This window comes from Salvia hispanica, chromosome 1 (assembly GCF_023119035.1).
Source record: "Salvia hispanica cultivar TCC Black 2014 chromosome 1, UniMelb_Shisp_WGS_1.0, whole genome shotgun sequence".
NCBI classification, from domain to species: domain Eukaryota; kingdom Viridiplantae; phylum Streptophyta; class Magnoliopsida; order Lamiales; family Lamiaceae; genus Salvia; species Salvia hispanica.
The window spans coordinates 25,003,370-25,022,652 of record NC_062965.1 but is presented as its reverse complement, the minus strand read 5'-3'; the positions used below and the strand labels follow the sequence as shown (position 1 = coordinate 25,022,652).

The following is a 19,283-nucleotide window of genomic DNA, read 5'->3' as shown; positions in this document are numbered from 1 at the left end:
CATACAGCCAAGCCGAGACGTTGGCTTTGTACGACGCTTGGATCAGCGTCTCGTACGATCCTGTCGTCGGGAATCAACAAACCCACAAGTGCTTTTGGGAAAAAGTCACCGACCTTTACAACGCCCGAAGGCCGACGACTACCGTTCGCCGCAACGTGAAGATGCTCCGCAGTCATTGGGACCGAACGGACAAAGATGTCAAAAAATTTTGCGCGATATACAGGGGAGAAGAGGCGAATTATCAGAGCGGAGCCAGTGGAGCCGACATTCTGAGAGCGGCGTTGCGGGTCTTCAAAGACGACGTCGGCAAAGATTTCAAGCTTGTCGATGTTTGGTCGCAAGTCCACCACCTTGACAGGTGGGCTGGCGGTGTCGAGTCGGCCTCGGGCTCGAAACGCATGAAGCGCACGGCGCGTGGCCACTACTCGTCTAGTGATGGCGGCGAAGGCAACACCTCACGTGAGGGCACGCCAACCGATGATGTAGGGGGGTCTTCTTCCGGTGCACGACGTCGGCCGCAAGGGACCAAGGCGGCAAAGGCAGCTAGAGCCAGGGGGAGAGCGAGAGCGAGAGGGATGGGACGCGGCGGACCAAGCCAGGCGGGCTCGGGCTCGGGCTCCGGCACGGGCACGGGCTCGCACACCCTAATGTCCATGTACCTAGTCGCCACGATGGCGGACCTCTCAAAAATGAATCCTGGCCAAGTTGAAGCCCATATGGCCGGAATTGAGTATATGAGACGTCAACTTGGTATAGTTGTACCGCCGACTTCGGGGGATGATGATTCGCCGGCGGAGTAGTTTTTTTATTTTTTAGGATTTTAAATTATGTACTTTTTTTATTTTTTAGGATTTTAAATTATGTATTTTTTTCTATTTTTTAGGCTTTTTTTAAGTTGTAATATTTATTTTATTTTAATGAAGTGTGTTTTTATTAATTGAATTTGTTGGAAATAAAAATAAAAAATAAAATTGAATGAATAGTTAAGAGATGGTTAAGAGATGGTTAAGAGATGGAGGGTTGCAGGTGCTGTCTCTTAGTTAAGAGATGAGCTGAAAAGTACAGTGGAGCCCATGAATAGTTAAGAGATGAAACGGTTAAGAGACGGATAAGAGATAGCGTTGCGGATGGCCTTATACTCCATATAGTTACTTTTTCAAATGTTCATATTGTTCAGCTACTGAATGTTTGTCACGTAAAAGTAACAGTACAAGTAGTTTAGTACTATTTGAAAAATAAAATATACATCTAATCACACAAACAATAAAGAAAAAGTAAACATATTGCAAGATATCTGTTGACATTTTTACAATAGTTATATTTGAAATTTATTAATATGCATGTAATAGTACTCCATATTTTTAATATTATCATTCAAGGTATATGACTAATTGCTAATTAATTAGCAATGCAAAATTAAGATCAAATTTTAACCATTAGATTAGAAGATCTTGTGGTTGATATAATGTCAAGTGTAATATAATTTAAATTTAAATAATTATTAATTAAATTAAAAGGGTATTAATATCAAATCCTATATGTAATAATTATAACTAACTACTTTCTCTCTCCTCAAAATCATCTCAAATCTTTAAATTTACGTAACTCTCTCAATTTAAATTATTTTTTCGCAAAAATATATCAAATTAAAGATAATTTAATAAGGATTCTAACGAGATCTCAATTGCATATGTTCCGACGATGTTCGGGTGATGAAATTTGATAAATTATATTTCAATTTTCGTACATGTTGATAAGCAACTTTTATCAACAAATGCAACAAAAAATCTCAATATATTGTAGGCAAAATTTCAATATTATGCATGCCCAATCTCAATAAAAATGTGTTGATATTTTCTTGTCCTTGTGTTGATATTCTAATGTCATATTGTTGATATTTGTAATACACAATGTTGATATAAAAAAACACTCACAAAAATTATCATATAATAACATAATGACGATATTACCATTTTGTTGATATTTTGTCTACTATTTATTGAGATTTGTGAGCTTTAATCTCATCCACTTATTTTAAAATTCAAGAGTAGAAATTTAATCTTAATTTTGGATTAGGGTGCTATAAGCATTAGAATAGTTATCATTCAATATAGTATATATATGGGATAATACATATTAATTAAAAAGAAAAAATAAAAGTATAGAAAAGACCACACAATATCATTATTATTATTCATCAAAGTAAGAGTTTATTCTATTCTTCGAATAATAAAAGATCAATTGTTTAATTCAATCACTTGCTTTGGGAATAGATAAAATTGTGAATAATATAATGATAAATGTTTTAAATCTATTTAAACAACAAGAGATGATGGTCTATAGGACAATTCGTATTTTTAGCCCATCTCTTCATAACTTCATCTTCTACGTAGTACTTCTTAATTCACCTGCATGTATTTTGTAAGCATATATAAGAATTGCCCCTCTTTCTCCTTCGCCGTGGCCTTGTGGGGTCGGATCGGACTGCAATGGAGTCGGCGAAAGCCACTAAGCCAGATTCCAATGGCTCTCGTGGAGCTATAGTGAGGTCGGTTGACCCTGCTCAATCCATAACTTTGTGGCTATATGATGTAGTGAATATCAAAATAATGATGGAACTTTGGCAACAATTGACGTTTTCTAAACATAATTGATCTAATTTATTTAAATGAAATTAATGCGAATGAAACTTTTATCATTAATTATGCAAATTTTAAATTTTTTTATATAAGTAAGAAACAATGCTGAAACATTATGTAATACACTACAAAAAATTTCTTTCTTTACAAAAATTGAGACACAATTACTAGCGTTTGGAAATTTTTAAAAATAACAATAATTTAAAACGTAAGAGAAAGCATTCCTAGCAATAAAGAGACTTTATGAAGCATTTGATGGTATAATTGGACACACAAATTAGCGTTCTTAATAGTATTAAAAACCGTTCGTATCCGATTTTTTTGTTGTTGTGACATCAGTATAATTAATCTTCGGAAAATTTCACTTTTTAATGTCATTCGAAAATGTTCGTTTGAAAATTTATTAACAAATTAAGGAATTTTATCTGATCATATTTTTTTACAAATTAAGTCACTTGGTAGAGTTAATAATTTTTTTTAAATAGTTTATAAAATTAATAGTCCAAGACATGTACATCTTTATTTATTTATCACTCCGAAAACAAGCCGTGAGAATTTTTTTTATTTTTGAAACGTTAATTTAAAGCTTAATATTCAACAAAAGTGTTTCCAATTATTATGTCTATTATGTAGTAATGTTTATATGCACTGTATATATTTTTTCGAAATGAATGAAAAAAGAGTCACTCAACTTTCTTGGGATAGAAGGATTACTAGGATTATCCCAAAGTTCACGGCTTTTGTGATCATATCCCCATATTTATAGCGTATGGAAAGAGTATTTTTTAATATCGAACGACTGAAATATGCAAAACCATATTTTCCATAATTTTTTTTTTCCAATTTTTTCTAATTATTGAACAGCTGATTTAACAATGATTATTAACTATGATTTCATTTCGTATAATTCTAATCATGAAATGACTGCCAACGCATCAAATTATGAAATAACATAATTTTTATGTGCAAAGTCGCTATAAAGACAAACACTTAATACAATTAATAAAACAAAATAGGAATCTATCTGTCTTTGAATTTATCTTGTGAGTTGAAATTGTTTAGCTCAAAGTTACACTATATCTCTCCTGAGAATGAGATGGCACGAGATCACAGTTATAACTTTATAAGTATAAAAATTAGTCATGTAGTGTAAATTCCAAACTGTGGAATGAAGTCTACTAGTTTTTTAGTACTAACTTATTTTAACTTTTCGTTGCAGAATTTTCCAAATATGTTTAATTATATTCAACGAACATGAAGCCATTCAACGACAATAGCTTCATGGGTGATAGAGTTTGAGTTTTGTGACCTCAAAATCATCATAGCTCTACGTTATTAATTGTATTACAACTCATTAATACTATTCATTTTTATAGCAGTACTATGTAATTGCCTGGACAACTCAATGCTACATAGCGAAATAAATGCAATGTATTATATATGTGGCGATATAAAGTGACAGGTGTCTATAAGTTAGATAGGGAGCCAATATAAAGAGGAATGTGATTGGTTGAATACTTTATATATGTGCATGCATGTATACAATCCTCGAAACAACCAAATTAAAAGTCTTAATTTTGCTCAAATCAAAACTTCATTCACAACTAAAGTAATAGTACTACGTACGAAAAAATACAACAAAAATAGTATAAAGAAAACACAGTGAACGGTCCGATTTCGATTTTTTTTTTTAAATCGAAGAATAATCAAAATTTTATTAATTAATATTGAATTGAAGTTATTGAACATAATTAGAGCTACTCTCTTGTACACTCCCCGAGCTCCAGAATTTGATAGAAATAATTCATGTTGATTAAAACTTAATCATCCTTATTAACCTCTCTATTTAATCATCCTTATTAAGCACAAATTATATAAAAATCAAACCCGGAAAAATTGAAATTGAAAATCGAACCAAATTATCGGAATTGCATGATAAAATCTAAAAATGAGAAAAAATAAATGAAATAGGAGTAGTGTCTTAAGCATAAAATTAAAAAGGAGAATTTACGCAATCCTAAATTTAGAAACAAAATTTAAACTCTGTCAACTGAAATGGATTCCAACTTCTTGTCCATTCTTTGTTTTTCTCAACAGTCGCCTCACAAAAGTGACAAAAAAAAAAGTGACATAACTTTCGGTTTTATTTTCTTATCCATGTCTGTAACTTAGCCGACTTACTTAGTACTTACTTATATAATGAATACAGATCACCTATATAATGTCTCTTTTTGGGGTATGTTTTCATATCTCTTTTACAATATGGGTCATAATTTTGAAACATATTGTCTTCATAGTAGGGTTTAATTAGTAATTTGATAGTACTACTTATTTTCAATTTTTATTAATTTTTTAATTTGTTTAACGGGGTTTTATGTGTATATCTTGTTACTCTTTGATTGTTTAGTGCAATAAATTTTGAAATAACACATTTTACTCACATTGCCGTTACTTTTTCTTTATGTGGTATTTATTAATTTATTAAAAACTATCATAGGAAAAATACTTAAAGAGATAAAAATAAAAATAAAAAACTCAGGGAAACAATTGGAATTGATTATATTGGGCTAAGCCTAAATAATTTACAATCTCTAGAAAACTAAGTAATCTCTGCATGCATACGTACATTATGTTTTGATTCATAAGATCGTAATTATAAATTTGTTACGTACCCATGAAAATTAATTTTTGGACCCACATATTTAAGACTTCAACTAATTCCTAATTTATTCATATTGACAAATTTGTTGGATTTCCATTATTTTAGTATTGTTAGTTGATTTATCTATTCTAAAGAAGAAAAAAAAGATTATACTCCATAAGTCAAAATATATTATGAAACACAAATAAGACAATTAGGTGACATAAATTTATTTTGCTACAAATAAATAAAATTATTTCTACTCACCCCTCTTTTAAAGAAGATATATTTTGTGATTTTAGTTTGAGGTTCATTCACAAATATGACAAAATTAAAGTTAGTTAATTTGACTCACCCCTAGCTATTTTCTACCCCTACAAGACTACATCCAATAGACATCAAGTATATGTCCCTTTGGATGTGAATATTATACGATATTTTTGGCCTTTGTCTACATTGATCCTCGTCACTATATGTCATTTAAGGATTATTGATATTTAGTCATCATCAATAATTTTCTTTTGACTGATTACTTTTTTACCAATACATCACCTCCCAATTAGTACCGTGATTATCAAATCAATAAATTGCAATAAGTCCTCAATCATTACCACCCAAAATACCTATAATTAAAAGTTTAAAACCCTATCCGAACTCTACAAAATAACCAAAGTCACTCTCATTTCCATCACCAAATTCCAAGACAATGGCTTCCTCCTCCTCCTCCTCCTTCGCCATCCTCTTCGTCGTCCTCATCTTGTCCCTAGTCAACGAGGCGGTCGTAGCACGAGACGTCCCAGTGGACTCCAAGATGTTCGTAGATGGCCCCGGCCCCTTCGTGCGCTCCAAGTCATTGAACTACAATCCCATCGTTAGATCCCCAGGAGGGAATGTCGTCTCCATCACTGTCACTCGCAGCTATATCCGTGGTGGAGAAGACGTGTTGGTGGCCCATTTGTCATCATTGGCGCCGCCGTCAGTTGTATTAGAGTCAGAGCCCCACAAAAACCAAGTCCACCTACTTGTTTACCCAGATGTTAATTTTCTACTCCCTCCGCACTACTGCTAGTATAGTTGTATTTTTTTTTTGGTTTGTCGCATCGTAGTTGAGTAATTTTCCATATTTAAATTATCAACATATTTAATCACTCTTACTTTATTCTCTCTCAATTTATTGTCTATGCATTTAACTCATTAAACATCACTTTTTTAAATATTATGTCAAAAAAAGATACACATGAACTAGAGCGCCGAAGAAGTAGTACTACACTATAACTGAATACTCCCTCCGTCCCATAGAAATTGGCCCTTTAGGGTTGACACGGGTTTTAATGCGTAAATAAAGTAAGAGAAAAGGAGAAAAAAATTACCATAAATGAATATGTGACTATTTGTATGGGACGGACGAAAAAGGAAATATGGTCAATTTCTATGGGACGGATGGAGACGGATGGAGTATTTTGTACGGACATGGCAGATACGTATTTTGCATGATTTTAACTTTTTTTGTCTTTGGTTGAGGAAGAATAACTGTGATGTTATTGTTAACTAGTATCACCCACGTGCGATGCACGACCCATTTTCTTTTATTTAAACTTATTTTATAATGTAAAATGATTTTATAAATTCATAAAAATATCATTGTATGAAATCTGAAATCATAAATATATAAAATAAAAAACAGTTATTAAAAAATATAAAATCAAACAAAGAAAAAAAATAGCACATATACCGAATAAGAAACAATATTATTATTTCAAGTTCTAAACTCATATAACCAAATAAGTTTATAAACTAAAAATTACACACAAATTACATATCATTTAAATCACTTTTAGATCTATTCTATAAAAGATTAATCACGAACACATGTCAATAAAAATAATGTATAAATATATATTAGAAGATAGCCAAATCGATCAAATCATCAACAAAAATACAGCAAAATAGCATGGAATATATCATACCCCCAACCCTATCTGACGTAACTACTTATAGTAAATAAATTCAAATTTTAAAATAAGCAATCCACACGTCGAGTAAATAAAACACACATATTATATAATTTTTAAAAAAAACAACATTCATCAAGTACATATTTCAGAACATTATGATCAGTAATGTGACCCTCTTACCACTCTATATACTAATACTTTTATCTACATGCAAAAATGATGAGGAGGAGAAGGTTGCCAAAATGCGTCAGCCGCCGACCCTGATAACATGTGGAGTTCCAATGACTCACGTAACCCAAAAGGTTCACTGATATCTTATTCCTGAAAAATATTAGTGGTTTATATGAGCCACAACTCAGTGCATATATATTTTCACCTTTAATTCCACATCCCAAAAATCAAACATATTCTTTAACCAATATACATGAATGTATATGCCACTATGTTCAGTTTATTATTCTGTGACAAATCAAGCCTGATATCTGCCCGGGATTCCATTGTATCTGACCCGAAGGTCTCATTGCTATTGTACATATATATATGACCCGAAGGTCCATTGTCATTGTAAATATGACCCATAGGTCTCATTGCCATTGTATACATATATATGACCTAAAGGTCCATTGGCATTGTATATATGACCCGTAGGTCCATTGCCATTGTATATGACCCATAGGTCCATTGCCATTGATATCAGACTCAGGGCATGACTGTCACAGATCCTCTTTAATTCAATGATTCGAATAATTCCATGTGCAAACATATCAATAGCATTAATTACATATCCATATAGTCCATCTATTAACTCACATACTAGAGATAAATATATCTATTGCACAAATCACATATGCACATCATATTACACTATCAATATCAAATAACACATAGTTATTTCAAGCTCACCATATAATTCAAATATTCATTCAAATTTAACACATAGCAATCAATCACATAAAATATGTAAAATTAAAAGTGTAATTTATACACACCTGATTACGACAAATAATCTAACCGAGCACTTGTTCCTTCTTCTTGATCTTCAACACTTGATGCTGTGCAGTAAATACATGTTCAAATTAATTTCATATTTTTTTTCTACATGATTTGCGTGTTAGACTTAGCTATAATATAAGTACTGTATAACTATTTTCTCTACGTATATGTAAGTAATTATACCGTCCACTTGTGTACATATAGTTCTAATTATATACATCATATTATAAACAATTAAATATAGGAAACAATAGTTTGTAAAACAGACATATACATATGTATAACGCAGGAATCGAAATACTATACTATTACTTATATGTTTATATCTATATAGTTGCAAAAACCCTCACATACATCAAAATACTAAATTAGGTGTATAATTATTCCAAAATAACGTAATTAAATGCATTAGCATCTAAATTAATAATTATTGAAAATATTCATTAAAAAGGGGCGTATATATTATGTAGTTTCTACTAATCTCATCACTATGATTTTAAATAATTCAATATGCATATGACTAAATAACATATTAAATAAATATTTCAACCTTACCTTCATAATCTATTTTCCTTGAGGTGAGTTCTTCCCCTTTCTCTCTTTTTTCTTTTTGTTCTTTTCAAACACAAACCTTACAATAGAGAGTATTGTCATTTGAAAAATAATTCTTTTACCTCCTTATTTTATTGTACAGACCAACTTAATATGTTTATCATCTTCTTTAAAAATCATTAGTCATACTAGAAGAAATATAAACGAGACACGTCTTTTTACAAATAATAAAAAGAAATATTTCCTCCCCTCACATATTTTACAAGTTTAAAACTTCATGTATGATTGCATGCACTATATTTATATATTAGTATATATTTACATTATACAGCGTAGGGATATCCGGACATACTCACATGTTTATTATGCATGTACACACGTATATATATTTATTACTTTAACTAATCCATTGTAATAAATTTCTTTTTATTTTACCTTACTTAATATTTTTATTCCAATGACAATAAAATATGCCACTGCAAAGAAATATGTAGATATGTAAATGTATGTATATTTTGGGTCTGGGATATTACAGAATATACAACCTATATGCATGCATTTAGCCCGAAAAAAAAACTGGTTGCATACCCTAATAGTATTCCCGCATCGCCTACTTCCCGTGTAGCTGCTACCATCCATACCACGTCCAGGAAAGACAAATGAATAAGAGCAGCCATCAATCTAATATTCATATAAAGCACTACATGAAAAATAGTACTCCTCCGTCCCAAGGAAGATGACCCCTTCCTTGGGCGGCATGAGATTTTATGCAGTTACATTTTGTGTGTGAAGAGGAGAGAGTAAAGTAAGAGAGAGGGAATAAAGTAGAGATAAAAGTGTTTCCATTTTAAGTAATGAGTCATCTTGATTGGGACAAACCAAAAAGGAAAGTGAGTCATCTTCAATGGGACGGAGGGAGTACATGAAGAAAAGGAAAAAATATCACATAATTAAGCTTGACACTTCAAAACATAAATCACTTCCACCATAAAGACCTGCAAAGAGAAGAACATAAACAACACGAAGAAGAATTTGAAAAGGTCGTGTTCATGCACGGCCGTAGCAAAGAGGGCTACCCCGTCTGCTACAAAGTACGGAATTATTTGCTCTTTCTCTAGCATCTCTAGTACTCAAAACTGTATTTGGGAGTACGGCCGAAGAGTATAAATTGTTACCCTCCAATCTTGAACTCCTGCATCATTATAAAGCATGAAACATATTTAAGAGTTAGAAAACCAATAGATTTTGTTTTCAAGTCTTGCTTTTCTTTGGCTATATGATGTTGTGCAACATCACCACTAACTATACCACTAATCCACTAACTATGGAAATTAAATAACCAACTACTTAATCACACGTTTTATATATTTTTAGATCATTTAATATTTATTTTAAATGGCCATTTTCCTAAATACCTCTAAATTTCCTCTTATTTCCCTAAACACCTCCAAAACTCTCCTTTATATATTGTATAGATGGCTAATTTGGATTCCAGTAGCGGCAAATCCTGGTTTTTATTTTGGGGCCAACAATAATATGATTGTCAAATAAATGAGCTACGAAGTATGAATAACATATTTGGCTTTTAACATGAACTTTCACTTTGAATATTTGATGCTGTCAATGAGCTATGGAGTATATTTTAATTTTATTTTTTAAACATCACCCCATTATACATATTGACTATTAATTTGAAGGGTACATTTGTACCCATTTTTACGTGTAGATTCGTTGATGCGTTTAATGGCATATCTAATATTTTTGATTTGGAGGTGCAAAATGATTTAAGTTTCAAAATTAGGAAGATAATTTTTTCATAAAAAAACTTAATTTACCATTACAAGTTAAAAGTTTGTTTATTTTTTTTACCATACTTAAAATTTGTCGTAAAAGTTTGAATCGGTCAAAAGTTGGTGTAATATACTACGGATATTACTACCCCTTTTATATTTTAAGAAAGTGTGCGATTTCAGTATGATATCAATTGTGCAATGTTTAGCAAACTTATATAAACAAAATAAGGTGTTAAATTAAGTCAAATATTGGTAGTAGTTTATAATTTTTTAAATAGTGAATTGCATGAAAGGTCCTTAATTTTTGCACTTGTAATACCAGTGACCTCTAAAAAAAAAGAATAACATCGGAAGGATCTAAAGTTAAATATAATCACGAATCATGTTTTTTTAGCCACTTTTCGGGCGAAAAAGCCCAAATAGCTTGAAGGGCATTTTTGACAATCCCTAAATTCGCTGATATATGAATTCTGTCACATTTCTGTCAGCAGCTTCTTAAGTGATTTCTTAATAAGTTCTGGTACTTCATACGTGATTAAATTTTTATGAATATTTGTACTAAAAAAAATTCTTATGTCCCTCTATTTCTAGTTAGTGGTAACAATATAGTACTTATATCATGTAGGAAATTCATTGAGAAACAAAAATATGGAAAAGTGAAGTTATTTATGCAATAAAATCCGAATCAATCATACACGGAATAAAAAATATTTCACCATTAATTAAATGATACAATAATTATTTTATTGAAAATATTGATATTTAAAATATTATTTCGTTATATATCATGCATCGAACTAATTTGTTACTCTAAGCCTAACTTTAAGATGATTTTTATGATTGATATTTTATTGATGTAATTTTAATTTTAGCTCATATTGAATTTTTTAACATCATACGAACATTCAATCTTTAGATATAAATTTGCATAGTTTATTGTCATTCATGATAAAATTGAAACATGAGTAATATTTTGAAAAAATTCAAGCATGTGATATTAGCTATTTAATCCTTCAAGATTTTTTTTTATTAACAATAGTATTTGAAATAAGACAATGTAAATTTATAAATTAATACTGCAAAATTAGGATATTTTCATAATAAATAAAATTGATCCATAAATCAATGTAAATAAAATAAATTATGGGAAATAAAAACACGGAAAAGTACTAGAAAATGAGTTTTATAAGGAAGATATGGTCTCATTTTATTATGTTCATATTAATTAATGCAGATAATGATAAGAGTGAACTATAAAAATGGTCCTTGGACTATGAGTTTATCTCGCTCATAGTCCCTGCACTTTAAAAATATCGCCAGTAGTCCCTGGACTAAGGGTTTATCTCGAAATTGGTCCTTTTGGCTTTTTTTGGTACGAAAATACCCTTTGATATTATTTTGGGGGGTTTGGGCAATTTGGTCTTTTTACACTTTTAATATTTTAAATCTGATATTATTTTAGTTATGTACTAACTTTGATATTATTTCAAAATTATCATTCTTCTTTCATTTTGTTATCCTTCACTGAATTTGTTTTTTTTAATTTCAATATTAGATTTAATTTTATAAAATTAATTTTAATATTTAGATTTTTAAATATCAATAAATTTTTTTAATGAAAACTAATAATTCATGGAAACTATAAATATTGATTAAAACTATTAATTTTTGTTATTTAATATAATATTCAATTGAATTGAAGAAGTAAAGAAAAATAATATTAATCATGATGGAAAAATAAGAGTTATTCTATTTAGCCTCCGTTCGGTTGTTATAATTGTTTGTGATTAAATATTATGAAGTTGACTAAAAATTTGATCCTACTTAAAATTTTATATAGGAGTATTTTTGTTGAAATTTTCTAGTAAATTTTAATTGTTTTCAAATTAATAAACGGAAATTATATTAGTCTTACATTAGATGCATGTTTATTTCAGAATAAATTGTGTTATATAATCTATTTATGATTAAAGCTATTTAAATATTAATTAAAACTAAGGCGTTATCATACCTTATTGATTACTCCCTCCGTCCCAAGGAAGATGACCCCTTTCTTGGATGGCAGGGGATTTTATGCAACTTTATTTTGTGTGTTAAGTGGAGAGAGTAAAGTAAGAGAGAGAGAGATAAAGTAGAGATAAAGGGGTTTCCATTTTAAGCAATGGGTCATCTTGATTGGGACAAACCAAAAAGGAAAGTGAGTCATCTTCAATGGGACGGAGGGAGTACATAGTACTATACACTATCAAATATTGATTATAACTATTAATTTTTGCTATTTAATAATTTTTATAATTAAAAAAGTTTATTGATATTTAAAAATTAAAATTTAAAATTTTGTAAAATTAAATCTAATATTGAAATAAAAAAAAAACAAATTCAGTGAAGGATAACAAAATGGAAGAAGAATGATAATTTTGAAATAATATCAAAGTTAGTACATAATTAAAATAATATCAGATTTAAAATGTTAAAAGTGTAAAAAGACCAAATTGCCCAAACCCCCCAAAATAATATCAAAGGGTATTTTCGTACCAAAAAAAGCCAAAAGGACCAATTTCGAGATAAACCCTTAGTCCAGGGACTACTGGCGATATTTTTAAAGTCCAGGGACTATGGGCGAGATAAACCCATAGTCGAGGGACCATTTTTGTAGTTCACTCTAATGATAAATATGTATATTATAAAAAATTTAGAAAGTGTAAATAATGACAAAATTTTAATTACGTACGAAATGCAAAAACTTATTAAAAAATTACATAAGAAGTTGCTGACAGAAATGTGGCAGAAATCACATGTCAGCAATATAATTGAGTGACAAAAATGCCCTTTTAGGGCCTGGGGTATTTTAGTCCGAAAAAACAACATGATTCGTGATTATATTTAAGATTAGGCTTCTCTGGTGCTATTTTTTTTAGGAATCATTGGTGTTACAAGTGCAAAAATTAGGACCTTTCATGCAGATAGCTTGCAAAATACTGTACTATCTAAAAGACAAGGACAACTTTATTTATTTGTCACTCTAAACAAAGATGTTAGGATTTTTTTAAAATGTTAATTTAGCTTATAAGATTCAATCAATGTGGATGACCTATGTTTTAATACGAAATTGGTAAAATTAAATATGAGAGAAGAAGAGATAAATAGGAAAGTAGAAAATAGAAAAGAAAAATGTGAATTAAGTAGAAGTAAGAAAGATAAAAGTTGAGTACTAATAAACGAGAGTAATTTTTCATTTTTAGTATGAGACTAATTTTAAAGGATTAACGAAAATGAAAATATATATGAAACTATTTTTCGCAGACGAATAGAGTATATGAAGAGTGAATAAGAACTAAACATGAATTTATAGCTCTTTGATTGGTAGTGGATGAGAAAGGTATATACCATGTGAGAGTGAATAAAACGAAAATGGAAATATATACTATTATACTATTTTTTATGGACGGATAGAGTATATCAAGAGTGAATAAGAACGATACATGAATTTATAGTTCTTTGATTGGTAGTGGATGAGAAAGGTATATACTCCCCCGTCTGTGAAATAGGAGTCTCATTTTTTTCTGACATGGGTTAACTTTTAAGAAATGTTTGAAAAGTGGGTGAAAGAAAGTTATGAAATATGAGTCACATCATGTAAATATTAGTTTTAAATGAATTGTGAGTGGATTGCGTTAGTGGAATGTGAGACCGCTTTATCATTTATAGTACTAGTAACTTTAAACTGTGACTTCTATTTGCGAATGGACTAAAATTAGAAAAACGGAACTGCTATTCATAGACGCCAAAATTTGTACTAGAATCGCAGCCCCTGCCGAAGCCAAGTCCGCCAACTTGCAAACCAAGATGTTAAGTTTCTACATTATGAAGAAATATATGGTACGGACATAATAGGACATAATAGGATATATTTCATGTTACCCGATTTCGTCTTCCATATATCTTTCTTTTTCTTTTCTTTTTTCGTTTGGAACTTGGAAGAATAAATGAAGTCATGTTTAATGGCTCATTTGGTGTCACGACCGCATTTTGCTAAGGATAGCAAATACGATTTATCGCGACTAGGAGGGGATTAAAGAAGCGGGAAAGAAAGGGGAATCTCGACAAAACTGAAATTTGAATGAAATCACTTAAGATAACATGGAAAATATATCAGAGTGCGTAATACAAAAGAACATAAGTTCAACTTTTACATTGCAGCGGAAGAGTCAAGAGAGAATGACACCGTGTATGGAGACACGATTCATCCAAGCATTTATCAACTGAAACACATTCGCCATCTCTGCTCAACACTGCCCCTCGTCGTCACCGCTTAACCTGCATATTTAGAAATATATGCAGGGCTGAGTACAAAAGTACTCAGTGAACACATTGCCAAAAAGTACACATATACATTTGAAAATATTGTCAAGCCATCATCAGAGTAACACTCAGGGGTTTTATTGAAAAGACCTGAGCTTACTAAAAATATTCACATTGTGCTGCAGGCCCTTTTTATCTGTACTTAGCCATATCTGATCATCTTGTGCCGCTGAGATGTTATTCTCATACGGTCACCTTCCCTGCCCAACAGGTCAGAGATATCCTTGTGCCGCTGAGATGGTGTTCTCATACGGTCACCTTCTCTGCCCAACAGGTCAGAGGTATCCTTGTGCCGGTAAGGTGGCCACCTTCCTCGGTCACCTTCTCTGCCGTCCGTTCACGGTAGAGGTATCCCGTGTACACTAGTCCGAGCGGGGACACCACCCTCACTGGGACCCAAATTCGACTTATATATCATCATTCATAATTCACTTGGCCTTAGCCAACAGATAGGCATCATACACAAAACATTTATGGCAAGACAACATCATTAAAATCACGAACATGTGTTCGAGTTTTCACAAAATATAATTTGTATTTTTAGTATAAGAAAGCTCACCTCGTTCATTTAATTTTCTTAACTTGAAATTCTCGTCCCGACTTTAAATTGCAGAGATAACCTTTTTGGAAACATCAAAATATAATGTAATATACTAATCAGACTTCAAGAAATTCTTAAATTTTAATAGGAATGCATGCCTCCTAATTAAGTTCTTATCTTTTTCATTATTCTTTAAGAAATTTCTAAAACCCATATACTATTTTATTTGGAGCTTCTTCTTCGAATTCCATAATTAATTTTGGTTCATGCCAGATTACAGAAATTTAATATTATGTTAAAGCTTAATCGCATTGATAGAAGAAGGAACCATATAATTATCACATAACAATAAAGGTTTTAGGCTAAAACATTAAATGTTAACATTTCTTTCATTAAGAAATTAATTTCGAAAGTAGGCCAAGATTTCCCATACTTAAATTTTGGAGTTTGGGCTTACTTGAATTAATTCACTACTTCCTATATTATTGAAAGGAGTGGGCTGGGATTAATTCTTACTTTATTGGCCCAAGCAACTAATTAGGAAAAGAGTGGCCAAATTCTGAGATTAATTCAACACATATACTCTCTCCCACTTATCGTATCCTCTCTCTCAATCACTATTCATCCTCGTCCTCCCCAATTGCAAAAACTAGGGAATCCCTTTCCCATATCGGAATTTCCGTCGACCAGCCGCCACCGTCGCGCCGCTGCCGCCTCCGGCGGCTTCCCCTTCTCCCTTCTCTCTTTCTCTTCTCTCCCTTCCCTTTCTCTCTCTCGGCCCTACTCCACCGCCGCCGTGCACCACCGATCTCCCTTCTCTCTCGCTCGGTCCGCCACTGCCACGGAGTCCGCCGTCACTCCTCTCTTTTCGGATCTGTCGCCGCCACTGCTGTGCATGCACAGGCATCGGTTTCGCCGCCCTGCTCCCGCCCGGAGGTCGCCTTCACAGCAGCCCGGCCGTCCCGTCACCGGACAGCCGGAGAGCCCTCCGCCACTGCACCCTCTCGCCTCGCCGTTTTTCGTCAGGTAAGGTAGGGCAATTTATTTATTTATCATCTTTCCCCCTTTTATTTTATTTTCTAAAGACTTGTCCTTTGATTTTAAAGATTGGTGTTTTTAACTTGTACCTTTGTAATTGCTATGTTGCAGTGGTGGATCGGAGTGTGGGGCTGTCCAACGGAGAGCCGAAGCTCGCTGCCGGAAGTCCGGCAGATTCACACTTTTAAGATACGCTTTCCAACTAAGTGTGTATTATGGTTGTAGGATTTAGTGTATCTTATCTTACGAATTTGGTAATCTCGCTGTTTGGGATACTTAATGGTGATCTATATTGTTAAACTTGTTGTGGCAGATTCCGATTTCAAATGATATATATATATATATATATATATATATATAGGGGAGCACTAGGGCGCATCCTTAATTAGAGTGCTAACGTACATCCAACCACGTGCTGCCATGTGGCACGAAAAATGCAATATTGTATATATAAAAATGCAATACACATTTGTGAAGTTGTTCATGCATTTCCGCAGATTGCATTTTAGTTATAGAACAATTGCATTTTTTATTGTTAAGTTTTGCATTTTCACATAATTGCATTTTATATTGTTAGGTTTTGCATTTTCACATATATAAATGCAATCCGTATAGATAAAAAATGCAAATTAAACAGTCAATATCGAAAATGCAAAACTCAACAACAAAAAATGCAATCTGCATATAACAAAAATGCAATCTGTCGAAATTCAATTATAACTTTTACAAATGCATATTGCATTTTTCTATATACAATATTGCATTTTTCGTGCCACGTGGCAGCACGTAATTGGATGTACGTTAGCACTTTAAAATTAGTTAGCATATTAGTACATCCCTATATATATATATATATATATATAGTGATCAAATACTAACTAAGTTACAGTAATAACTACTAACTAATATCAATTTTATAGGTTAAAAATATCAACACAAAGACATAATTTTATCAATCTTCTCGTGTTGATAAACTTATATCGTTGTGTTGATATTTAAATTTTACATGTTGTATTGATATAGTTATGTCTTTGTGTTGATAATTTTAATACACAAAATTGAAAGTTATTAGTTATTACTGTAAACTAGTTAGCACACTAACGCAACCCCGTTCTACGAATAATCAGCTCGCCATGTGGCAATCATAAAAATTGCTCAAGGATAAATTTTCACTGACTGCATATATTCCAATACACTAGATCTGACAATTTTTCCCGACTGCAATATATTCAATACGCTAGACTCCGCAAATCTTATAGATTGCGTGTAGCCTAAATCCGTTTATACTATTGGGTGCAAAGCATATATAGTATTGCGTGTACTAGCGTGGTGTCACAGTGTCATTTTAAGAGTGTTGTCATTTTAACGCACCTCTATATATATATATATATATATATATATATATATATATATAGGGGAGTGATCAAAACAAGTATGTGCTTAAATCAAGAAATGCAGCCCAAATCTTGACCCTAGGATTAGATGATCTAATGGTCAATAATTAACCAAAAATACGGAAGGTCATAATTAAGCATTTTTAGGTCATATTATAAGATTTGGGTTTATGTCATGTTAAGATCATTTTAGGTCATGCTTTGTTAGCATGACCTAAAAAATAAACTAACTATGACCTAAAAATGCCCTACGTATGACTTTGTTCTGCGTTTCTGTATTTAAATCTGGTCTTCATAGATCAAAACCCTATATATATATATATATGGATGTGATCATATCATAACCCATATTTATGGTGATAACCTAATAACCCTCATTTTATGGACGAAAAATATCATTTTATGGAACAGAATATCATTTTATGGAATAAAAGTATCATTTTATGCATGCTGAAAAAATATCATTTTATCGTGTATAAATATCATTTTTAGTAAAAATGATACTTTTGACCCATAAAATGATAGGGTTATTAGGTTATCACATAAATATGAGTTATGATATGATCGCACCCACACACACACACACACATATATATATATATATATATAGGAGTGATCAATGCTAACTAATTTTAAAGTGCTAACGTACATCCAACCACGTGCTGCCACGTGGCACGAAAAATGCAATATTGTATATATAAAAATGCAATACACATTTGTGAAGTTGTTCATGCATTTCCGCAGATTGCATTTTAGTTATAGAAAAATTGCATTTTTATTGTTAAGTTTTGCATTTTCACATAAATTGCATTTTATATTGTTAAGTTTTGCATTTTCACATATATAAATGCAATCCGTATAGATATAAAATGCAAATTAAACAGTCAATATCGAAAATGCAAAACTCAACAATAAAAAATGCAATCTGCATATAACAAAAATGCAATCTGTCGAAATTCAATTATAACTTTTGCAAATGCATATTGCATTTTTCTGTATATAATATTGCATTTTTCGTGCCACGTGGCAGCACGTGATTGGATGTACGTTAGCACTTTAAAATTAGTTAGCATATTAGTACATCCATATATATATATATATATATAGGGTTTTGATCTATGAAGACCAGATTTAAATACAGAATCGCAGAACACGGTCATACGTAGGACATTTTTAGGTCATAATTAGTTTATTTTTAGGGCATGCTAACAAAGCATGACCTAAAATGATCTTAACATGACATAAACTCAAATCTTATAATATGACCTAAAACTACATAATTATGACCTTCCGTGTTTTGGGTTAATTATTGACTATTAGATCATCTAATCCTAGGGCCAAGATTTGGGCTGCATTTCTGGATTTAAATGCATTA

At 31.6% G+C, this 19,283-nt stretch overlaps 1 protein-coding gene and 1 long non-coding RNA gene across 3 annotated transcripts in view; both read left to right on the top strand.

Moving 5' to 3' along the window:
- LOC125191690 (glutathione S-transferase T3-like) overlaps positions 1 to 1,184 on the top strand; it is a 1,791-nt gene extending 607 nt beyond the window's left edge. Inside the window, exons 2-3 of the mRNA XM_048089097.1 lie at positions 8 to 490; positions 1,178 to 1,184. Of these exons, the coding sequence (XP_047945054.1) occupies positions 8 to 490; positions 1,178 to 1,184 (490 nt within the window). The remainder of the gene's footprint in view (positions 1 to 7; positions 491 to 1,177) is intronic.
- Positions 1,185 to 16,041: 14,857 nt separating this feature from the next.
- LOC125217708 lies at positions 16,042 to 16,826 on the top strand. 2 transcript variants are annotated; one of them, XR_007175804.1, is made up of 2 exons: positions 16,042 to 16,502; positions 16,626 to 16,826. It is a non-coding gene; the product is annotated as an uncharacterized LOC125217708 (long non-coding RNA). The 2 variants fall into 2 exon arrangements; XR_007175797.1 differs by having other exon boundaries at positions 16,042 to 16,507.
- The last annotated feature ends 2,457 nt before the right edge of the window (positions 16,827 to 19,283 follow it).